Source organism: Sorex araneus, chromosome 11 (genome assembly GCF_027595985.1).
Source record: "Sorex araneus isolate mSorAra2 chromosome 11, mSorAra2.pri, whole genome shotgun sequence".
Taxonomy (NCBI): Eukaryota; Metazoa; Chordata; class Mammalia; order Eulipotyphla; family Soricidae; genus Sorex; species Sorex araneus.
In genome coordinates, this window is record NC_073312.1 from 16,432,715 (window position 1) to 16,451,406 (window position 18,692).

General features: G+C 45.9%; 1 protein-coding gene across 1 annotated transcript in view; it reads right to left on the bottom strand.

The window, feature by feature from the left end:
• SMC3 (structural maintenance of chromosomes 3) overlaps window positions 1-10,029 on the bottom strand; it is a 35,234-nt gene extending 25,205 nt beyond the window's left edge. The window contains exons 1-6 of the mRNA XM_055119439.1: window positions 9,873-10,029; window positions 9,153-9,228; window positions 6,088-6,126; window positions 2,943-3,010; window positions 1,328-1,399; window positions 287-366 (exon numbers count right to left, since the gene is read on the bottom strand). Of these exons, the coding sequence (XP_054975414.1) occupies window positions 287-366; window positions 1,328-1,399; window positions 2,943-3,010; window positions 6,088-6,126; window positions 9,153-9,228; window positions 9,873-9,887 (350 nt within the window). The 5' untranslated portion in view covers window positions 9,888-10,029. The remainder of the gene's footprint in view (window positions 1-286; window positions 367-1,327; window positions 1,400-2,942; window positions 3,011-6,087; window positions 6,127-9,152; window positions 9,229-9,872) is intronic.
• Between the last annotated feature and the right edge of the window lie 8,663 nt (window positions 10,030-18,692).

The following is an 18,692-nucleotide window of genomic DNA, read 5'->3' on the forward strand; positions in this document are numbered from 1 at the left end:
TTTTTTGGTTTGGGGGCCACGCCCAACGATCCTCAGGAGTCACACTCCTGGCTCTGCAATGAGCAATTATTCTTGGTGGTGCTCAATGGACCATATGGGATGCTAAGGATCAAACCTAGGTCAGCGTGTGCATGACAAACACCATCCTCGCTATACTACCACTAGCCCTCCGGGCCCTGTTTTCATGTTTTAAACTGATTTACTGAACATGAGGCAAGTATACCTCAACATGAAGTTAATGCTTATATTCTTTTGTATAGAGCTTAAAATGTAAAGAAACACTTACGTGACCATTTTCTTATCCAAGAAATACTGGTCCTTTTTGGCACCAATAACTCTCCGAAGTGAAACTTCCTCTTTATCAATCTAAGAAAAATGTTGAGGACAGTTAATTCAACAGTAAAGTATCTTTTAACTACTATAGTCATTTTAGAGCTCCCAACTTAATTATTTTAAAATGTCATTAGTTCACAAAAGATACTGATACTCAATCCATACAAGATTCTGTTTTCACAATAGCCCACAAATCTGTTTAGCAGAATGTTCTATTTTAAGAGAGAATATGTATGCAGCTATATGAAAAAATGAAATCCCGCATTTCAACTACAACATGGCTGAAACTAGAGGGTATCATCTAAGTAAAGTGAGTCAGAAGGAGAAAGATGAATGAGATAACCTCACTCTCATATGTGGAATATAAAGAAATAAAGAGGAATTATTTCATTAGCTTTTGCTAATTAAAGCAAACCCTTAGATATTGCTAACAGCACTGAGGCTGGAGAGTCAGAGGGTGGTAGCAGTGGTAAGCAGGACAGAAGGATTATTATATGGGTTTGTTCCACGGACAGTGGGAGGACCTGAGACAGTAATGGAGAAATACTAGCATTCAAACAATAGGTGTAGTGCAGTAGCACTGTGACATTGAAGTATTAAAACAATTATAAGTCACAGTCCCTCAATAAAAGACTTGGGTAGAATAAAAAGAAAAAAAAATAGGTAAACTTCATTTACTTTAGCATAAACTAAAATTATAAAAGTACAGGGTCTGGAGAGACAGTACAACTGGTAAAATGCTTGCCTCGAATGTGCCTGACCTTGGCTCAATCCCCAGCATCGGATATGGTCCCCCAAGCACTGTCAAGAGAAATTCCTAAGCATAGAGCCAGGAGTAACCCCTGAGCATCACTGGTTGCAACCCAAAAACAAAACAAGGTCTAAAAAAAAGCTTAGGTACAACTACACAGAAACATTTCGGAGTATGAATAATATTTGTTGAAAAAAAAAAAAAAAACCTCAGTATTAGTGGGAGTGGGGGGAAGTTACTTACAGGCAACCTGTTGTCAGAATTGTCAAAAATAATCTCCACAAAAGCAGAAATAACTCGAGGACCAGTCCCCTCCTAAAACATGAGAAAAATAAAACTGCTGATTAAGTGGCATTTTCAAATTCTCTAAAGCTTTGTAGTTGAGCCTGATTCAGTGGAGAAAAATGTCCATCAATTAGTATATATCCCTCCTAGCAGAAGAGCAGAGATACTTGAATTAGGATAACTATACTGCTTATCAAAAAAATGGCTTTCAATTCTGAATAAAAGTGAGAATCAAGCAAGAGACAGTTTTATGTGTTTAGGTCTTGTTCTGTATGCAAACTGCTTTATTAGGACGAAACCTCCCCCAGTCACCTCGTTCTTTTCATTTACTAACATCTAAAACAGTGAGGCTTTTGCTTAAAAGAAAGAACAGAGAAATAATTACTGAAACTTTTAACATCTGAGACATTCTATATAATTTTAATCTATGAAAATATACATTAACATATATCACATTTAGGCCACATTAAGACCTAACCACTTACACAGCAAGTACAGATAACTTCCAGATTCCTGAATCTGTTACGTGGTGAATCTACACAATAAAGAATGACTAACAATCTAAAGAGGTTACTATTCTTTTAGTATCAATCTGAGAAACCTGAAAAAAATTATTTTACTATAAGGAATCACTACAGGGCTAAAATCTCAAATTTAAGAAATATTTGGGGGCTGGAGTGATAGCACAGTGGGTAGGGTGTTTCCCTTGCACACGGCCGACCCAGGATCGATTCCCAGCATCCCATATGGTCCCCTGAGCACTGCCAGGGGTAATTCCTGAGTACAAAGCCAAGAATAACCCCTGTGCATCACCAGGTGTGACCCAAAATGCAAAAAAAAAAAAAAAAAAAAAAAAAAATCTGGGAAACCTAGATACTATACATAGAGGAAGTTCACTTGCGGTTATTAAAATGACTTACAAGTCATACTCAAACCAGAGAGGTAAGCTATTCATTTTTATAATCTTCAATAATTTTTGTCCTAAAATTACTTTATCTTTTAACGAAAAACTGTAATTTTCATTACTCTAAGTACAGTCTTTCATATTAGAAAAAGATGCCCAAAGGCTGAAAATAACACTTTGTACACATTTTTTACTAATAGCTAGTTCTCTATATTTTGAATTTTGACTTCTAGTTCTGAATTTCAAAGTTCCCAATTCTCGGGGCTGGAGCAATAGCACAGCGGGTAGGGCGTTTGCCTTGCACTCGTCCGACCCGGGTTCGATTCCCAGCATCCCATATGGTCCCGAGCACCGCCAGGAGTGATTCCTGAGTGCAGAGCCAGGAGAAACCCTGTGCATCGCCAGGTGTGACCCAAAAAGCAAAAAAAAAAAAAACACAAAGTTCCCAATTCTCAAAGTCAAACTCTCTCAGCAAGCCTCCACCAAAGCATAGTCAGATCATAAGCTTAATAATTTATATGAAATTCAAATTCATCTACAGGGAAATCCTGCAGCTTTAAAATTAGAACTTTATCTTGCAATAGGCTAAATTTCATAGCTGGATAAAAACACTAAGAGATAAGACATTTTACATTTATAAAGGAACTTGAACAAATGATTCTCACTCACATGCAACAAAGCCAATCGCTGTTCTGGACGAAGATGACTAAACTCATCACTGAGAACAAACTGAATTGCTGGAAATACAAAAACATACCTATTAGTACAGTCTAAAACAGAATTTATGCCTTACTAATTTTGCAAAATATTCAGGTAATGAAACATAAAATAGATAACAGACAAAAGGAAACCAGAAAAATAAACTTACTTTTAAAAACATATCTACTTTTAAAAATGTTTTAATTAAAATATTTCAGGCACAGTGATTTACAATATTGTCAATGACAGGGTGTCAAGCATATAATGACCGAACACCACTTCCCTCCACCATCCTCTCAGCCAGGGTAAGCTTCCCTCCGCCTTCCTTCTTCTGCCCCGGTAAACTCAGTTCTGCACACCAGTTTTCATTTGTTGCTTTTGGCCATGACTATGTTTCCTTACAGCCGACATATGAGAAAGAGGAGAGATATCATTCTGTATCTGTCCCTTTCCTTCTGACTTTATCAAGTATGAATGATACCATCTAGTACTATCTACTCATACTCATCTAGGAAAAAAAATATTAAGAAAATATTAAATAGGACCAGAGTGATAGGACAGAAGGTAAGGCACTAGTCTTGCACACAGCCAACATGGGTTCGATCCCCAGCATCCCATATGGTCCCCCAAGCCTGCCAGGAGTAATTCCTAAATGTAGAGTCAGGGGTAAGCCCTGAACATTGCCAAGTATGGCCCACTATCCCCTTTCTCCCTCCCCCTACCAAAAAAATACTAAGAATTTTTCACAGGCACTGTACAGCTCAATGAACTGGTGCATGCTCTGCAAGCAGGAAGCTGTGTTCAAGTGTTCAATCCCCTACACCTCATGGTCCCCTCAGCATGAGTCAGTACCACACATGCACTAGACAACAGCCCCAAGCACTGCTGGGTGAGGTGCCCTCGCCCCCAACCCAAAACAAAAAAAATGTAGTGGAAGTACTAATAAGAGAAGAGAAAAAGAGGTCTGCCTCTTGATCAGAGTAGTATACAGTAACAGGTTAACACTGTATTTTCTTTTACCTACTAAACAAGATAATTACAAATTAGGAAGTACCTATTCAAACTAATACATTTGGATATACTAACTGAAACCATCCATGTGGGTGCTTGTCAAAAGAAAGAATTAACAGGTTCAAACCCTACCTTCTGCTTCACTGACTGCACTGCAGTCTTCTGAGTCCTTCCTAATTCTTACAGCACTGACCTGAACTACTCTGGCCTAGAACTGGAACTCATTATGCAGTTGTTTCATTCCCACTTCACCAGGAGACCTCTAACATTCAGAGTATTATGTGGCAGTGCACGTACGGTTGCTATCTTTGTTATGGTTGCTGTACTTTTTTTTAATTATTCACTCATTCTATAAAGATTATGAACACTCGCTTCCTATCCAATTTCACTCTTTCATTATCACCTAACTATAACCTTTACCAGGTTATAGAAGTTTTAAATTTGTGAACATAAAAAGGACAGAACATTTGCTTCTAACTGAAATCCACTTGCCCTAAAGCATTTCTACAGAGATTTAAATTTCTGAGATTCAACTTACTTGAGCAATCCAATCATGTTAAATTTTCACTCCAAAGAAACTGTTAACAGAGGCACTGAACGGCCCCGTGTGTCTTGATTCAAAGCTCTATCACTCACTATTTTAAAACTGACAATCGTCTGCTGAGTCTATAAAGACTGGAGGGTAACCTCCTCCAGGCGCTGCTCAGGAGGTTAGGGGACTCCAATAATAATTCTTCGTGAGCTGGGATAGTGCTTCTGTGCAGCACTACCAGATGTGGTCCTAACACCAATTAAATACATTTCCAGATGCATGCTCTCATTTGAACACACAATCCATCCAACGTATATAGGGCAAACATTTCCATTTTCAAATGAAAAAATTAATTCAAGTGGTTGCTTCATCCAGACTCACGTGACTTACTAACCACTAGGTACAGAATAGAACTCGGATCCTTGTAGTCTAATCCCTCAACACTAAACTGCAACTCTGTATGAAGAAGCATTTCTGGGACGGACAGGAAATGCTCTCCAGCCCTGTGGCGCTGAGAATACCCGAACGCCGTGATGGTGCTGAAGGCCTCCAGAGCAGCATCCTATGATGCCTAGGAAACCAGGTGGTGCTGGGAATTGAACTGTGCTCAGGCATATGCCTAGTATTTGCCCTAACCACCATACTTCCTCCCAGTCTCTCAAGTTTTTATACCCTTTAATCTTTACAAAAATGACTGGTTTAGGAAACATTTTAGAAGGTGAGACAAAAATACAATTAGGCTGGAGAAAAAGTATAGTGATACCCAAAAGGTTTCCTAAGCTGCACTCAGGAGTGAGCCCTGAGCAATGAAGGGTATTCCCCATCCCTAAAGCGCCTCCTTTTCTAAAGCAATACTAATACTACTCCATGTATACAAATGCATTTACAACCCTTATACTTTTTTTTTTTTTTTTTGCTTTCTGGATGATACTCAGCAATGTTCAGGGGTTATTCCTTGCTCTTAAGAATTACTCCCGTTGGTGCTCAGGGGACTATATGGGATGCCAGGAATTGAACCCGGGTGTGCCTCTCATGCAGGGCAAACACCCTACCCACTGTACAATCGCTCCGGCCGGTAACCGTTGTACATTTTACATAAAACATTTATACACACTAAAGTTTCAAACACATTCCCTGGGGCCAGAGAGGTAATACAGCAGATAAGCGACTTGTCTTGTATTTGACTAACCAAGTCCAATCCCCAGCATTCCATACACCAGGAATATGCCCTAGGCAGCAACAGATGTGGTCCTAACCAATTAAATATATTTCCAGATGCATTCTCTCATTTAAACACACAATCCATCCAATGTATATAGGGCAAACATTTCTATTTTTCAAATGAAAACTTTCAAATGGTTGCTTCATCCAGACTCACGGGACTTACTAACCACGAGGTATGGAGTAGCACTCAGATCCTTGTAGTCTAATCCCTCAACACTAAACTGCAACTCTATATGAAGAAACATTTCTGGGACTTCATACAGATATAACTTCACAAAACCAATTTTTAAAAGGATACCTTAGGTTACCAAGATCTTAATATATTTAAAATTTAAAAAAAATACTTACCGTAAAAAAAGTTACTTTTTCCAGATCCATTTCTGCCCACTATAAAATTTTAGAAAGCATGTTATTTTGCATAAAAACAAAAATATTAGAATCCCCACACCAGAAGTATTCACTTATAAAACCAACTTATCAAAGAAATCAGTCAACAGTCTTAATCATCAAATGAACAAATTTTTCTATAAACTTCAAAATAGCTGTTTTAAAGCAACTTAATTGCCAATTTCCCAAGTTTTTAATTTAAAACACTTTAATTGACTCAAATTGCTAAAATTCTAAAATATTTAATCATTTTTAATTTTAAAGTGATTCAAATATTAAACTTTATGATCAGAGCTCTATTCATATACATACATATACTCACAATTAGAAAAATATAGGTAATTCTAAGTCTTTCCCTCTCTCCTGAATTAAGACATTTAAGAAAATAGAAAGCAAAGGGAAAGGGCAGGAAGACTCCTATAGCATGAGAGAGTTTCCTAAGCTAAGTCAGGATTTTTAAAATCCTGAATTCAGAAATGAAAAATTCTATATATACAAGGACATCAAGGTCTCCAATTTAATGACTCCAACTGAGCAATTTTTAAAAAATTAATTTTCCAGGTGTGACAGTACAGTGGGTAGAACACTTGCCATGCATGCTGGGAACCCAAATTCAATACCTAGCCTATGACCACCATGCCAGGAGTAAGCCCTGAGCACAGAGCCCAGAGTTAAGAGCCAAGAGTAATCTGTGGGCACTGCTGGGGATGGCCCCCAGAAACAAAACAATGAAAAAAATACAGAAAGAAAGAAACAGTACAGGGTTTAAAGTGCTTGCCTAACACATGATCCACCCAGGTTTGATCCCCAACACCACAAAGAAACAAAATCAAAACTTGGCTAACCCTTAACGTATTAGATTTGTCTTTCAGTTAAAACAAAGAAATACTTAGGCAATTTATTGTTAAACATGACTATTAACAATCCATGACTGAAACAATAATGTTGCAACCCAAGTTATATCTGAAAAAAATAATATTAATCCCTAGAGACATAATGTACATCCAATAAGAACCTAATGGTTCTCATTTTACAGTTTATTGGTGAAATTTTAGTGGACACATGTACTTTTTTGGGGGGGATGATGGGAATTAACCGTACTCCTGTCATTCCTCAGAATTTACTCCTGACACTCAGGGATCACACCTGCAAGGCTCAGGGTACCACATAGGATGCCAGGGATCAAACCTGTGTCACGTTCTAGGCAAAGACCCTAGCAGCTTACATAATCCAGCCTCTGACACTATTAAGTCAAAGAATCTGGGGTCAGAGCAAAAGTAGGGGGGGTAAAACACTTACTTTGCAGGTAGCTGATCGGGGTTAGATACCCAGCACCCCAGATGGCTCTCCCAACCCTGCAGGAATAATCCGAGTACTGGGCAGGAGTAAACCCTGCATAGCTGGGTGTGCCTCCCACCCAATTTTTTAAATTTTAATTAAAAATATCATAATTCTAATAACTATACATTTTCCTCCTTTTCTAAAGATTCCCTAGCTGATAAAAATCCGAAAATAGGGGCTGGAGCGATAGCACGGCGGGTAGGGTGTTTGCCTTGCATGCGGCCGACCCGGGTTCTAATCCCAGCATCCCATATAGTCCCCTGAGCACCGCCAGGGGTAATTCCTGAGTGAAGAGCCAGGAGTAACCCCGTGCATCGCCGGGTGTGACCCAAAAACCAAAAAAAAAAAAAAAAAAAATCCGAAAATACTTGTAACTAAATCCCAGAACCACCAAGCTATCTATGGCCCACCTCATTCAATGAACTGATACTTCGATAGGTCAGTATGAGGAAAACTGAGTGCCATGGGCAGCTCTTTTTTATCTGGCCCTCAATTTTATTTATTTACTAATTAAAAACAAAGCCTGCTTTTTCCAAGGCTCTTTGTGAACATTATCATTCAATGTTTACAGAATTTCCTAAAGATGACCATGTGCCTCTCACCTCACCCCCATTCTATGGTCTGAACTGTGTATCCTTCAAATTCATGTTGTGGCCTGAACTCCCAGTATGTTGTTATCTGGAGACAGGAACATACGGGTTAGACAGACAAGATCTTGAGACTGGGCCCTTCACGGATGGTTAGTCCATTTACAAGGGCAGAGAAGTTTGTCACATGAGCAGGACCAGGATGGTTGGTCTACAGAAGCTCATCAGGCCGGTGACATTCACCTATTCCTTCCATCAACAGAGCCGCTGTGGATACAGCTCCACAGTAGAGTACCTGCCGTCTTGCAATAAGTGGAAATAAGCTAAAATCAAAATTCAACACAATGGAGCTGAAGTGATAGCACAGCGATCACTTGCACGTGTGCCTTGCACGCTGGTCGACCAGGGTTTGATTCCCAGCATCCCATATGGTCGCTGTCCCCGCCCCCTGCAACACCAGGAGTAATTCCTGAGTGCAAAGACAAGAGTAACCCCTGTGCATCGCCGGGTGTGACCCAAATAGCAAAAAAAAAAAAAAAAAAAAAAAAAAAAAAAAAAAAATCAGAGAATACTTTTGCTGGCTCTCTCAACAAAATGAACATCATCATCCTCTGAAAAATCTAAGGACCTAATACTGTACTATAGAGCGATCACCATCCCTCAGTTTCTGGTGCCCAAGATCCCTGCGAAATGAGCATCTCACCCCCACGTTCCAAACGCGGGATCTGAAGCTCCTCATAGAGCCGAGTTGGAAAAACTTGCACCAACACTAGGATCTGACCCGCATCCTGCTTATGCCCCAAAGTTCAAGTTCTTCCCATCAAGTGGTGTGGTGCGTCCTCAGGCGGTAAGCGCGCGGGGGGAAAGAAGGCGTGAATCGACAGAAGGGTCACTTTTTAAGAGAGCAATAGCGAGCACTGCGGGAAAGCGCAGGCCTGAGGGATGCGCGCACTCACACCTAAGCAGGCTCTCTGCGCGGGACTCAGCAGTGCAGATCGCCGACGCCAGAGTCGATTGCGGACGCGGGAAAGGAGAAATTGACACACACGGGGGCCGCAGCCCAGGCCGCCCGAGGGGGTCGGCCGCGACCACACTCACCGATCACGTTGTGCTTGGAACTGAAGGGGTCCACGATGGTCTGGTCCCGGTAGCTCCGGAAGCCCTGGATGATGACCTGCCGGGACAGGCGAGCGTCGGCTCAGGGGGCCGCGTGCCGGGGATGCTCCCCGAGCGTGGAACGCACGCGCCGTCGGGTTCCCGGGCGAAGGTTCGGAACGAACGCGCCGCCCCGCCCCGCCCCGCCCCGCGGCGGGAACCAGCCCCGCGGCCCGCCGGGTGCCCCCGCCCGCCCCCCACAGCCGCGCGCTCGGGGCCGCCCGCCCCGGGAAGGCGCGCGCTCCGCAGCCGCGGCGGCCCGCGCGCGCGGGAAGACCATTTTGACAGAAGTAAACAAGGGTCCGAGGGGGTGTGTGGAGGTGAGGGGGAGGGCACGGACACCCGCCGCGGCGGGAAGGCGGGTCCCCGGCCCCCGCCCGACTCGGTGGGGGGGATCGAGGAGGAGCCCCCAGCTCCCGCCCACACCCCGCCGGGGCCCCTCAGGGGCGCCCCCGGGCCTGCCCCGCGCCCGGCTCCCTCCCCGCCTCCCGCCCGGCCCTCCGCGGGGCTGCAGAGGGGGCACCCCGCTCCCCGGCCCACCCCGCGCCCGCAGCCCGGGGCCCCCACCCCCACGGGAGGTCGAGCAGCCGCGGGTCGCGTCCCCCCTCCCCCCCCCGTCTCCAGAGCGCCGCTCCCGGACCCCGAGGGGCGCGCGGGCCGTACCTGCTTGATGTACATGGTGGCGCGCCCCTGGCCGGGGGCCCCGCCGCGCCCCCCGGGACAAGCACCCGCGCGGCCGCGGGGTCCAGCTCAGGCGCCCCCGGACCCCTCCCCCCAGAGCGCCGCTCGGCCCGCTCCAGCCGAACAAAATGGCGGCGGCCCGGGAGGCGGAGTCGCGCCTCGGACGGAACCAAGCGCGGCGGGCGCGGCGGGGCGCGGGGGGAGGCCCGAGGCGCCCCGCGGGCCGGGGGGGCGGGCGGCGTCGGGGGGCGCCGCGTTCGGGGACCGCGGCCCCGTCGCCTCCCGGCCGGGCGGCCGCAGCGCCGCCGACACGGGGCCGAGGCCGGGCCGGCCGGAGGCGGCCTCGCGCCCCGCGCCCGCCGCCCCCCGGAGCGCCGCGCCGATGGTCGCGCCCACGGCGGGGGGCAGGTTCGGCGCCAAAGCCGAGAATGAGAGGCGGAGAGGCCGGGCGCGCCGCCGGCGGCCACGTGGTCCCCGCGCCGCCGAACGCTCCCCGCGCCGGGCTCCGCGGCCCTCGGAACCTCGCCGGACCGTCGAACGCCGCGCCGGGAGCCCGAACCCGCGCCGCGAGTGCCCCGGACAGGGGGCGACGCAGGACCCAGTTCGGTGGGATTCGGGAGACCCAGATACGTGGGACGGAGAGGCGCCGCCCCGCTTCAGGCTCCGTGGGTTCTTCTGCTTGGAAACGGGCCTGGGGCGGGCTCGGGGGGAGAAGTGGGTGAGGCGCCCCCCTTGCTCGCGGCCGACCCGGGGTCCGTGCCGGGCGCCCCGTCTGATCCCCGCGCAGAGCCAGGACTAAGCCCTCAGCACCGCCGGTGTGGCCCAAAAACCGAGAAAAAAAAGTGTGTGTGTCTGTGTGTGTGTTTAGGTCAGAGACATAGTACAGCTGTGTGTGTGTGTGTGTGTGTGTGTGTGTGTGTGTGTGTGTGTGTGTGTGTGTGTGTGTGTGTGTGTGTGTGTGTGTGTGTGTGTGTGTGTTTAGGTCAGAGACATAGTACAGCTGAGGAGGCTCTTGCCGTGCTTGAGGCAGACCCGGGTTCGGTTCCCCGGCACTCCATAGTCTCCTGAGCACCACTGCTGGCCCCAAAATAAATAAGGAAACGTGTGGCTAATGTCCCTGTGGCCAGTTTCACCTGTTTTTTTCCCTCAAAGGGAAGACCCGCGCCTTTGTTGTCATTGTTATTTTCAGGGTTCACGCACACAGAGACCCAGAACACCATGATGTGCCTACAAGAGGCTGCCCGTTAGGCTACACACACACACACACACACACACACACACACGCTAAAGTGCCCTCACATACACCACACACACACTGACCTAGCAAGACGGGCTCTCCTCTCTGTCTCTCTCTGTCTCTCTCTCTCTCTCTCTCTCACACACACACACACACACACACACCCCACCTGGGCCGCTGTCCAGCGGGGGAGGTGCCCACAGTGGTGCGGGTAGTAGTGCTTGTGGCTGCTGCTGTTTCAGCTGGTGGCCCCTTCCTGGCCGTGGTGTTAACAGGTATTTGAGTGGTGCTGACCTGGGCTGCAGCAGGTTTCAGTCAAATACATTGGGTGTGATGTGGCAGGATGTCACTGGACCGAGGATCACGGACTCCAGAGCCGCCTGCCTCAGACAGCAGAGACGCTAGGGACAGTTTTTTTCAGGGAAGCGAGCAGTGGGGACAGATAGAAATGGCAACCTCACACTGGCAAGGCGGGTGGCATCCACCACTGGGTAGCCCCCACTTGCAGCAGTTACTGTTGTGTTAAAGGCTCTTGCTCTCCCTCCCCCCTCCCCATGGAAGGTCTTTCTTTTCCAGGGGTCATTTAACACTGGCACTCCTTTAGCAGGGAGCGTCCCAAATCAGGGCACTGTCCTGGAGGGTCCAGGAATTCCTAAATACCGCTTCCAAAAAGACTTGCTGGGGCAAGAGCAATAGTATAGTGGGTAGGGCATTTCCCTTACATGTGACCAGCCCGGGGTTCGATTCCTGTTATCCCATGTACCATATTCTATGTACCATATACCTCGTGATTCACTCCCACAAGCACCACTGGGAATGATTCATGAGGGCAGAACCATGAATAACCCCTGAGCTTTGTTGGGTGTGACCCAACGCCCCCCCTCCCCTTCCCTGCCCAGCAAAAAAATAAATAAAAGTCTTCCTGATAGTCACTGAGAACTGTCAAAGCCTGCGACATCAGAGCATCTTATTAATAACATAGCTCAGCCTTCAGTGTTTTTATGTTTTTCCCTCAATGTTACCTCATCTTGGAACATGTAGAGGGCTGGTAGCAAGGAGATAGGCAGCAATCGTAAAATCTCTAAGAATGAAATCTCAGAAGTTGGAGTGATATATAGCAAGTAGGGCATTTGCCTTACATGTGGCCAACCTGGGTCCGATCCCTGGCATCCCATATGGTCCTCTGAGCACTGACAGGGTTAATTCCTGAGTGCAGAACCAAGAGTAACCCCTGAGCATTGCTGGAACGTGACACAAACAAACAAGAATCTCTTGGAGTTGGAGAGATTGTATTGTGGGTAGGTCTTGAACATGGCTCACCAGGTTTGATCTCTATCCCATATGGTCCCCCGAGCACTGCCAGGAGTAATTCCACGGTGCAAAGCCAGGAGTAACTGCTGAACATTGCAATCTGTGATCCCGAAAAAAACAAACAAGAAAAATTGGGAGGAAAAAAGAATAGCATCTATCTGAAGCTTAGGCACACAGAAGTCACAGTCCCTTATATTATACTATGTACCTATTATATAGCCCCTTGTATCAGGGGACTTGTGTGTGTGTGTACACAGTCCCTTATATCAGGTACCTTTGGCAATGTGAATTGGTGTCCTTAAACCTCTCATGGTGATGTGAGAAACAAGGGCACCGACAGGATTGGACTAGACCCCAGGATGAGGAATCGGGCCTGTTGACTCCTTCATCTTAATTCCATGACTGGTGGCACACTGTTTTACTGCACAACCTCAGTTTGCCTGTAATTAAGATCTGTCCTTCCAAGCAACAGGGATGCAGACAGGTGGGCCAGAAGAAACACGGTTCCCAGACCCCCTGCCCCAGGACCGAGGGCTTGAGGAAAGTGAACCTCTCACAGCCTCTGTTTCCTCACCTACGGAATGGAATTTTTATTTCATAATACCTGGTGAAACTTCTGTACAGAAAAGTTGAGATGATTTCTGTGGAGTGACTTGCACAAGAAAGCATGCTACTTTTTATTAATCACTTATAACCAAACTTGTACTTAGGAAATCCCCAGGAAGACAGCTTATGTCTACGGGGACCCGACCCTGTCATGACTATCATTGGACGAAGTCACTGAGCACCTCTGGCGTGGATGTGTTTTATTACTGACAGGTATAAAAAAAGAAACAAAACCAAAAAAAAAAAAAGTGCCACCTTCTTTTCTGTTTTCTGAGATTAAATAATCAGGGGCTTTTGAATCAAAATGAAACTGAAGTTAGCAGGAGATGAAACAGATTTCAGTCACACGTGTTTGGATAGACAGCTGTGACTCAAACAGGTGGTCAAAATCTGGGGCTTCCATATCGTTTTAATAGAGAGGAAGGACGAGTATGAGAAACAAGTGACATCAGAAGGAAAGGGGACTGGAACTTAAGGGAAAACATGACTTTTAGGGAACATAGGCAGGGGGCAGTAGAGGGAACTATGCCAATTTTTGTGACTTTTAAGTGTGGTGTGTGAAGACTCCACACATCAGTGAAAAAGTTTCAATTTTCCTGAATCTTCCAGAGTGTGGATTTCAGGATAATTAGGTCCTTTAGAACTCTTCTTGGAGACTCTGCTTTTACAGAGCAAAGAGATTTCAGGAACTCAAGTACTTGGATTCAAAATAACGTTTATGCTGTCATGGTAATTACTAGACCTTCGGGAGGATTCCCAGAACATTTGTCACTTCCTCCTTCCCAGGTCTGGGAAACGTGATGTCATCAGCATCTTATTCTACTCAATCATCAGATGATTAAAGACTCTAGGGGCCAGAGAGAGTACAGCGGCTACGGAGCTTGCCTTGCACGTGGCCGACCTTGGTTTGATTCCAAACACCCCCTACGGTCCCCTGAGGCCCGCTGAGAGTGACCTCTGAGCACTGCGGGGTGTGGTCCAAAAAGAACAAAAAATGACTTCAAATGACGCTAGGGAATACTGCAGGTGGGAACAGTGGGGAGCAGGGGAGGAAATAGCCGCTGCGGTTAGAGTTCCTGCTCTCCCCACGCCATCACCCAGGAAGTGTCTGGGAAGTTGGGTCTGGCAAAGCCTGCCCCAAGCCCCACGCACAGGGTGGATGCTAGCGTCTCACCAGCCCCTGGGGAAGTCACCAAGCTGTACCAGAGAGCAAGTCCATTCTCCCAGAGCAAGAGCGAGTCCCCCTGGTCTCGGCTAGAGCCCATGATTGCTCTTTGCAGGAAAAGGAAAGTCGGTCCTGACTTGCACCCCTCATCCTAGGTCCATTGTCTGCTCTTGCAGAAAAGAACTTCAGGGGGACACACCTAGTGAGGTATTACAGTTTTAGAGTATGAGGAGGGAAGAGAGAGAGAGAGAAAGGCCTTCAAGAGACAATGTGGTTTTGTCCAGAGAGGAGAGAGTGGGGGTACCCGTACCCATACAGCCAAAGAAAGGAACTGAACCTCCCAGGTTGAGATACCGAGATCCCTGCTAGATGTTTGACATCCTATATGGTTTTCTGAGCACTGCCAGAAGTGCTCTGGAGTGCAGAGTAAGGAGTAACCCTGAGCATCACCAGGTGTGGCCCAAAAACAAAACAAAAAACAGAATAAATAAACAAAACAATATAGAATTGAAACCTTGATAAAAGCAGAGGTTCCAAAACCCTCCAAATAGAAAACTTGGTAGTTTGTGCCTGATAAAGTAGCACTTAGAGATGCAAATTTGAGGGGGCGGGAAACTATCAAAGGTTTTAGAAACTACAAGTGAATCAGTGGCAAACAAGGGAAGAAATCATCTATCATTTTCCATCACTGAACAAGTTTAACAACTAGCCAGTGACATAGCAGATTTACTCAACCCAAATGCAGATACAAATATGAAGTCCATGTAAAGGTTTTTTTGCGTATTTGAAATGTTTCTAGAAATACCAAGAGCATCAACTTAACCCCACTTGGCTACTTCCCCCTGATGCCTCTCTATGCCCAGGCTGGGATGTTATTTCTTCCCATGGCCACTGGGAAGAGACAGAATTCTCTAAATTATACAGGTGGAAAAGGTGAGAGAAAAGAGCTTGCAAGAGAATGTGAACTGACCAAAGCAGAGTCTCTGTCTTTCACTGTTTCCTTGACAGAGTTCTACAATGAAAAGAGTAGCTGAACCAGGTGTCTAGCTATGTCATCAGTGAATGGGAATTGTACAAAAGCTAGTGCATTAAATTTTAGATTTTTCTCTTTATTGTGTAATAATGTGGAAGCCAATTATAAATAAGTTGTTCTATATTAATCTATGATTATTCAAAGGAAAATTTTATAAGAAATGTTTAAATATGAGACAAAATCATAGTGTTCCTAAAAGAAAAAGAGGAACAACCTTCAGAGCAAAAAATGTGACTCAGTGACAGAACACATACCTTGAATGTGTGTGAAGATCTGGGTTCAATTCCCAATAAAACACACACACACACACACACACACACACAACCTCCTCTATAAGATTTGAATCTTTTAATTGAATGTCATAATTCACAATGGTATTAATATCAATGCCCCCACCAGAGTGCCAGTATCCTTCTGCCTCTCTTCCAGATCTTTTCTTGCCTGTTGCCCCTCACCCCTACCCCACCTTGGTAGTCTCAATTATGAAAGATTTTACAGGGATTAAGGCTCCTGTCTTGCACAGGACCAACCTGGCTTGTCCCTCAGCATCTCACATGGCCTGCAAGCTCTGCCCGGAGAGATCTCTGTGCATGAAGCCAGGAGCCCCGAGCACCCCCACGTGTGGCACAGACCCCTCCTCCCAAATCCTTAATATTGATAAAATATGGTGTTCTTTTTTTTTTTTTTTTTGCTTTTTTTTTTTGGGTCACACCCGGCGATGCACAGGGGTTACTTCTGCTGGCTCTGCACTCAGGAATTACCCCTGTCGGTGCTCAGGGGACCATATGGGATGCTGGGAATCGAACCCAGGTCGGCCGCATGCAAGGCAAAAGCCCTACCCGCTGTGCTATCGCTCCAGCCCCAAAATATGGTGTTCTTTCAAGCAAAGAAATGCTATATTTTGCTCATAATTTTTGTTTAGTTGTGATTGAGAGACAACAAAATGATGTCAATATAATAACAATTACCTACACGAATCTCTTGTTAATGAACATTACATACAGATTTTGTATTTGTTTTCTTTTTCTTTTTTTATTAGTCCCAATTATTTATCAAAATTTTAATTTTTTTTTTTTTTTTGCTTTTCTTTGGGTCACACCCAGCGATGCACAGGGGTTACTCCTGGCTTTTGCACTCAGGAATTACTCCTGGCAGTGCTTGGGGGACCATATGGGATGCCGGGGATCGAACCCGGGTCAGCCGCGTGCAAGGCAAATGCCCTACCCGCTGTGCTATCGCTCCGACCCAAAATTTTAATTTTTATATTGAATACAATAATAAAAATTGGATTTCCTGCTCCGGACCTGAATTGGGGCCAGCAACACCGGGGAGCCGGAAGGAGGAGGTGCCGCCAGCACACCTTCTCCAGATGGAGCCCTGGAGACACTGAGCAGCAACTAACACGGCTCTAGGATTCGGGACTGGGACACATCCGAGCCGCGGGGGGGCACTGGAGTGGGGCTAACTCGGCCGCGTGACCTTTTCTAAAACCTGAAAACATACAATCTTTTAATGGAAAACTAATTATCAAATGGTTCCTTATTAGTGTTATCTTGTTTGGGGGTATAACTCCCACAACAATAGTGAGTTTTGTGTTGAAATATGGAACGTAATCAAGGTGAAGAGAAAATGAAGTGAAATTCGTCAGTTATACAGTTGGGGTGGGGGGCGGGGGGTATACCGGGGATTTTGGTGGTGGAATATGGGCACTGGTGAAGGGATGGTGTTTGAATACGGTATAACTGAGACTTAAACCTGAGAACTCTGTAACTTTCCACATGGTGATAAAATTAAAAATATAAAAATAAAATAAATAAATAAATAAAAATTAAAAAAAATTGGATTTCCATTTTATGTGTCTTTAAGACATAATTTAAGTGTTTTATCACAGATTGGCCTGCGACAGATTTAAAGAATTTAAAAACTAGTCATTCATCAAAGTTAGTTTTACAAGCACTATAATACATACCAAATTATCTGTGAGGTGGGAATGAACTTCCAACTTTGCACTTTTCACAATTTTGGATGGAATACCAGAAAGTTATCAGCAATAAAAGGGGGCCGCATTACACTTTGTTTAGCAATTCACTTCTTCATCTTAGCCACGAGGGGGCAGTCAACACTTATATTATCAGATCCCTCCATTCTTCCAAACTGGCTCTTAACCCAGACTGGAGCTTGCAGGGGAAAATTAAAGAGAACAAGATCAATTCCCCGTGAGCATCAGCTGCCCGGGTGTGCACCAGTCTTGTACCATACTAAAGGTCACAAAAGGGTCCGAAACCTGATGTCTATGTGTTTATAGCTAAAATCCAAGATATTAGGTGAAAATAAAACAACATAAGGCAGAAATGCAAGATGAGAAGAATCCTGGGAATCAACTACACAACTGTGATATGAACACTCCTGAACTCAATGCCAATAAGCTGTATACCTCTATCACACACACACACACACACACACACACACACACACACACACACACTTATTCTGGCTGCACTACAAATCTCAGCCCATTACTCCCCCACCCACTCCCCATTTTTCAGGCAGCTCCATCTGTAACTGGCTCGTTCATTGCAGCCTCCTTAGGTTTGGGGCTCCAGCCGCCTCACATACATGAGGCAGCTTCTGCTCTCAAAGGGTTGAGGCCACAGAATACAAGCCTGGAAGGCGCCACGGACAGTTTTCATTTCAGGTCAGCACAGCTGCAGCCATTGATTGGAGGACCACACCGAGCTGTAGTCTCATGAGCATTCTGTTGAAAAGGTAGTTGGGGGGGGGGGGGGTACTGTGAGGCCAGAGGAATAAAACTACTGAGCCACACAGTCATCTTAGTTACCTGCACAACGAGACTTGAGAGAACAGCCAGCCAGGACCTTGAGCCGGGGGCCGACTGCTGTGGAAGGATGTCCCTTTTTTTTTTTTTTTTTTGCTTTTTTTTTGGGTCACACCCAGCGATTCACAGGGGTTACTCCTGGTTTTGCACTCAGGAATTACTCCTGGCGGTGCTCAGGGGACCATATGGGATGCTGGGATTCGAACCCATGTCAGCCACGTGCAAGGCAAACGCCCTACCCGCTGTGCTATCGCTCCAGCCCCAGGATGTCACCTTTGACTCAAACAGAACTCCATGAAAGTGAGTCTTTGGAATCCAGATAAGGGGAGTCCATGCATGAAGGAACTCTCCCAGGCTGCTCAGTCTAGTTCCGACTCTATGGGACACGGGATGACAGGATGTCCTCTCTCCAGAGGCTTCCTAGACACTGTCTGAGTCTCGCTTGAGAATGATCACTCCAGTCAAATCTGAGTGCTGAAAGGAGGTGAAGGGTGATAACCTGTCAGTACCCGCATCGCAAGCCAAAACGCCCAAAAGAAGAGAAGCGGTGGGGAGAGAGAAGAAAAGCGTTGTCATAGAGGCAGACCTGGGGTGGGGGTTAGAAGGAGAGAAAC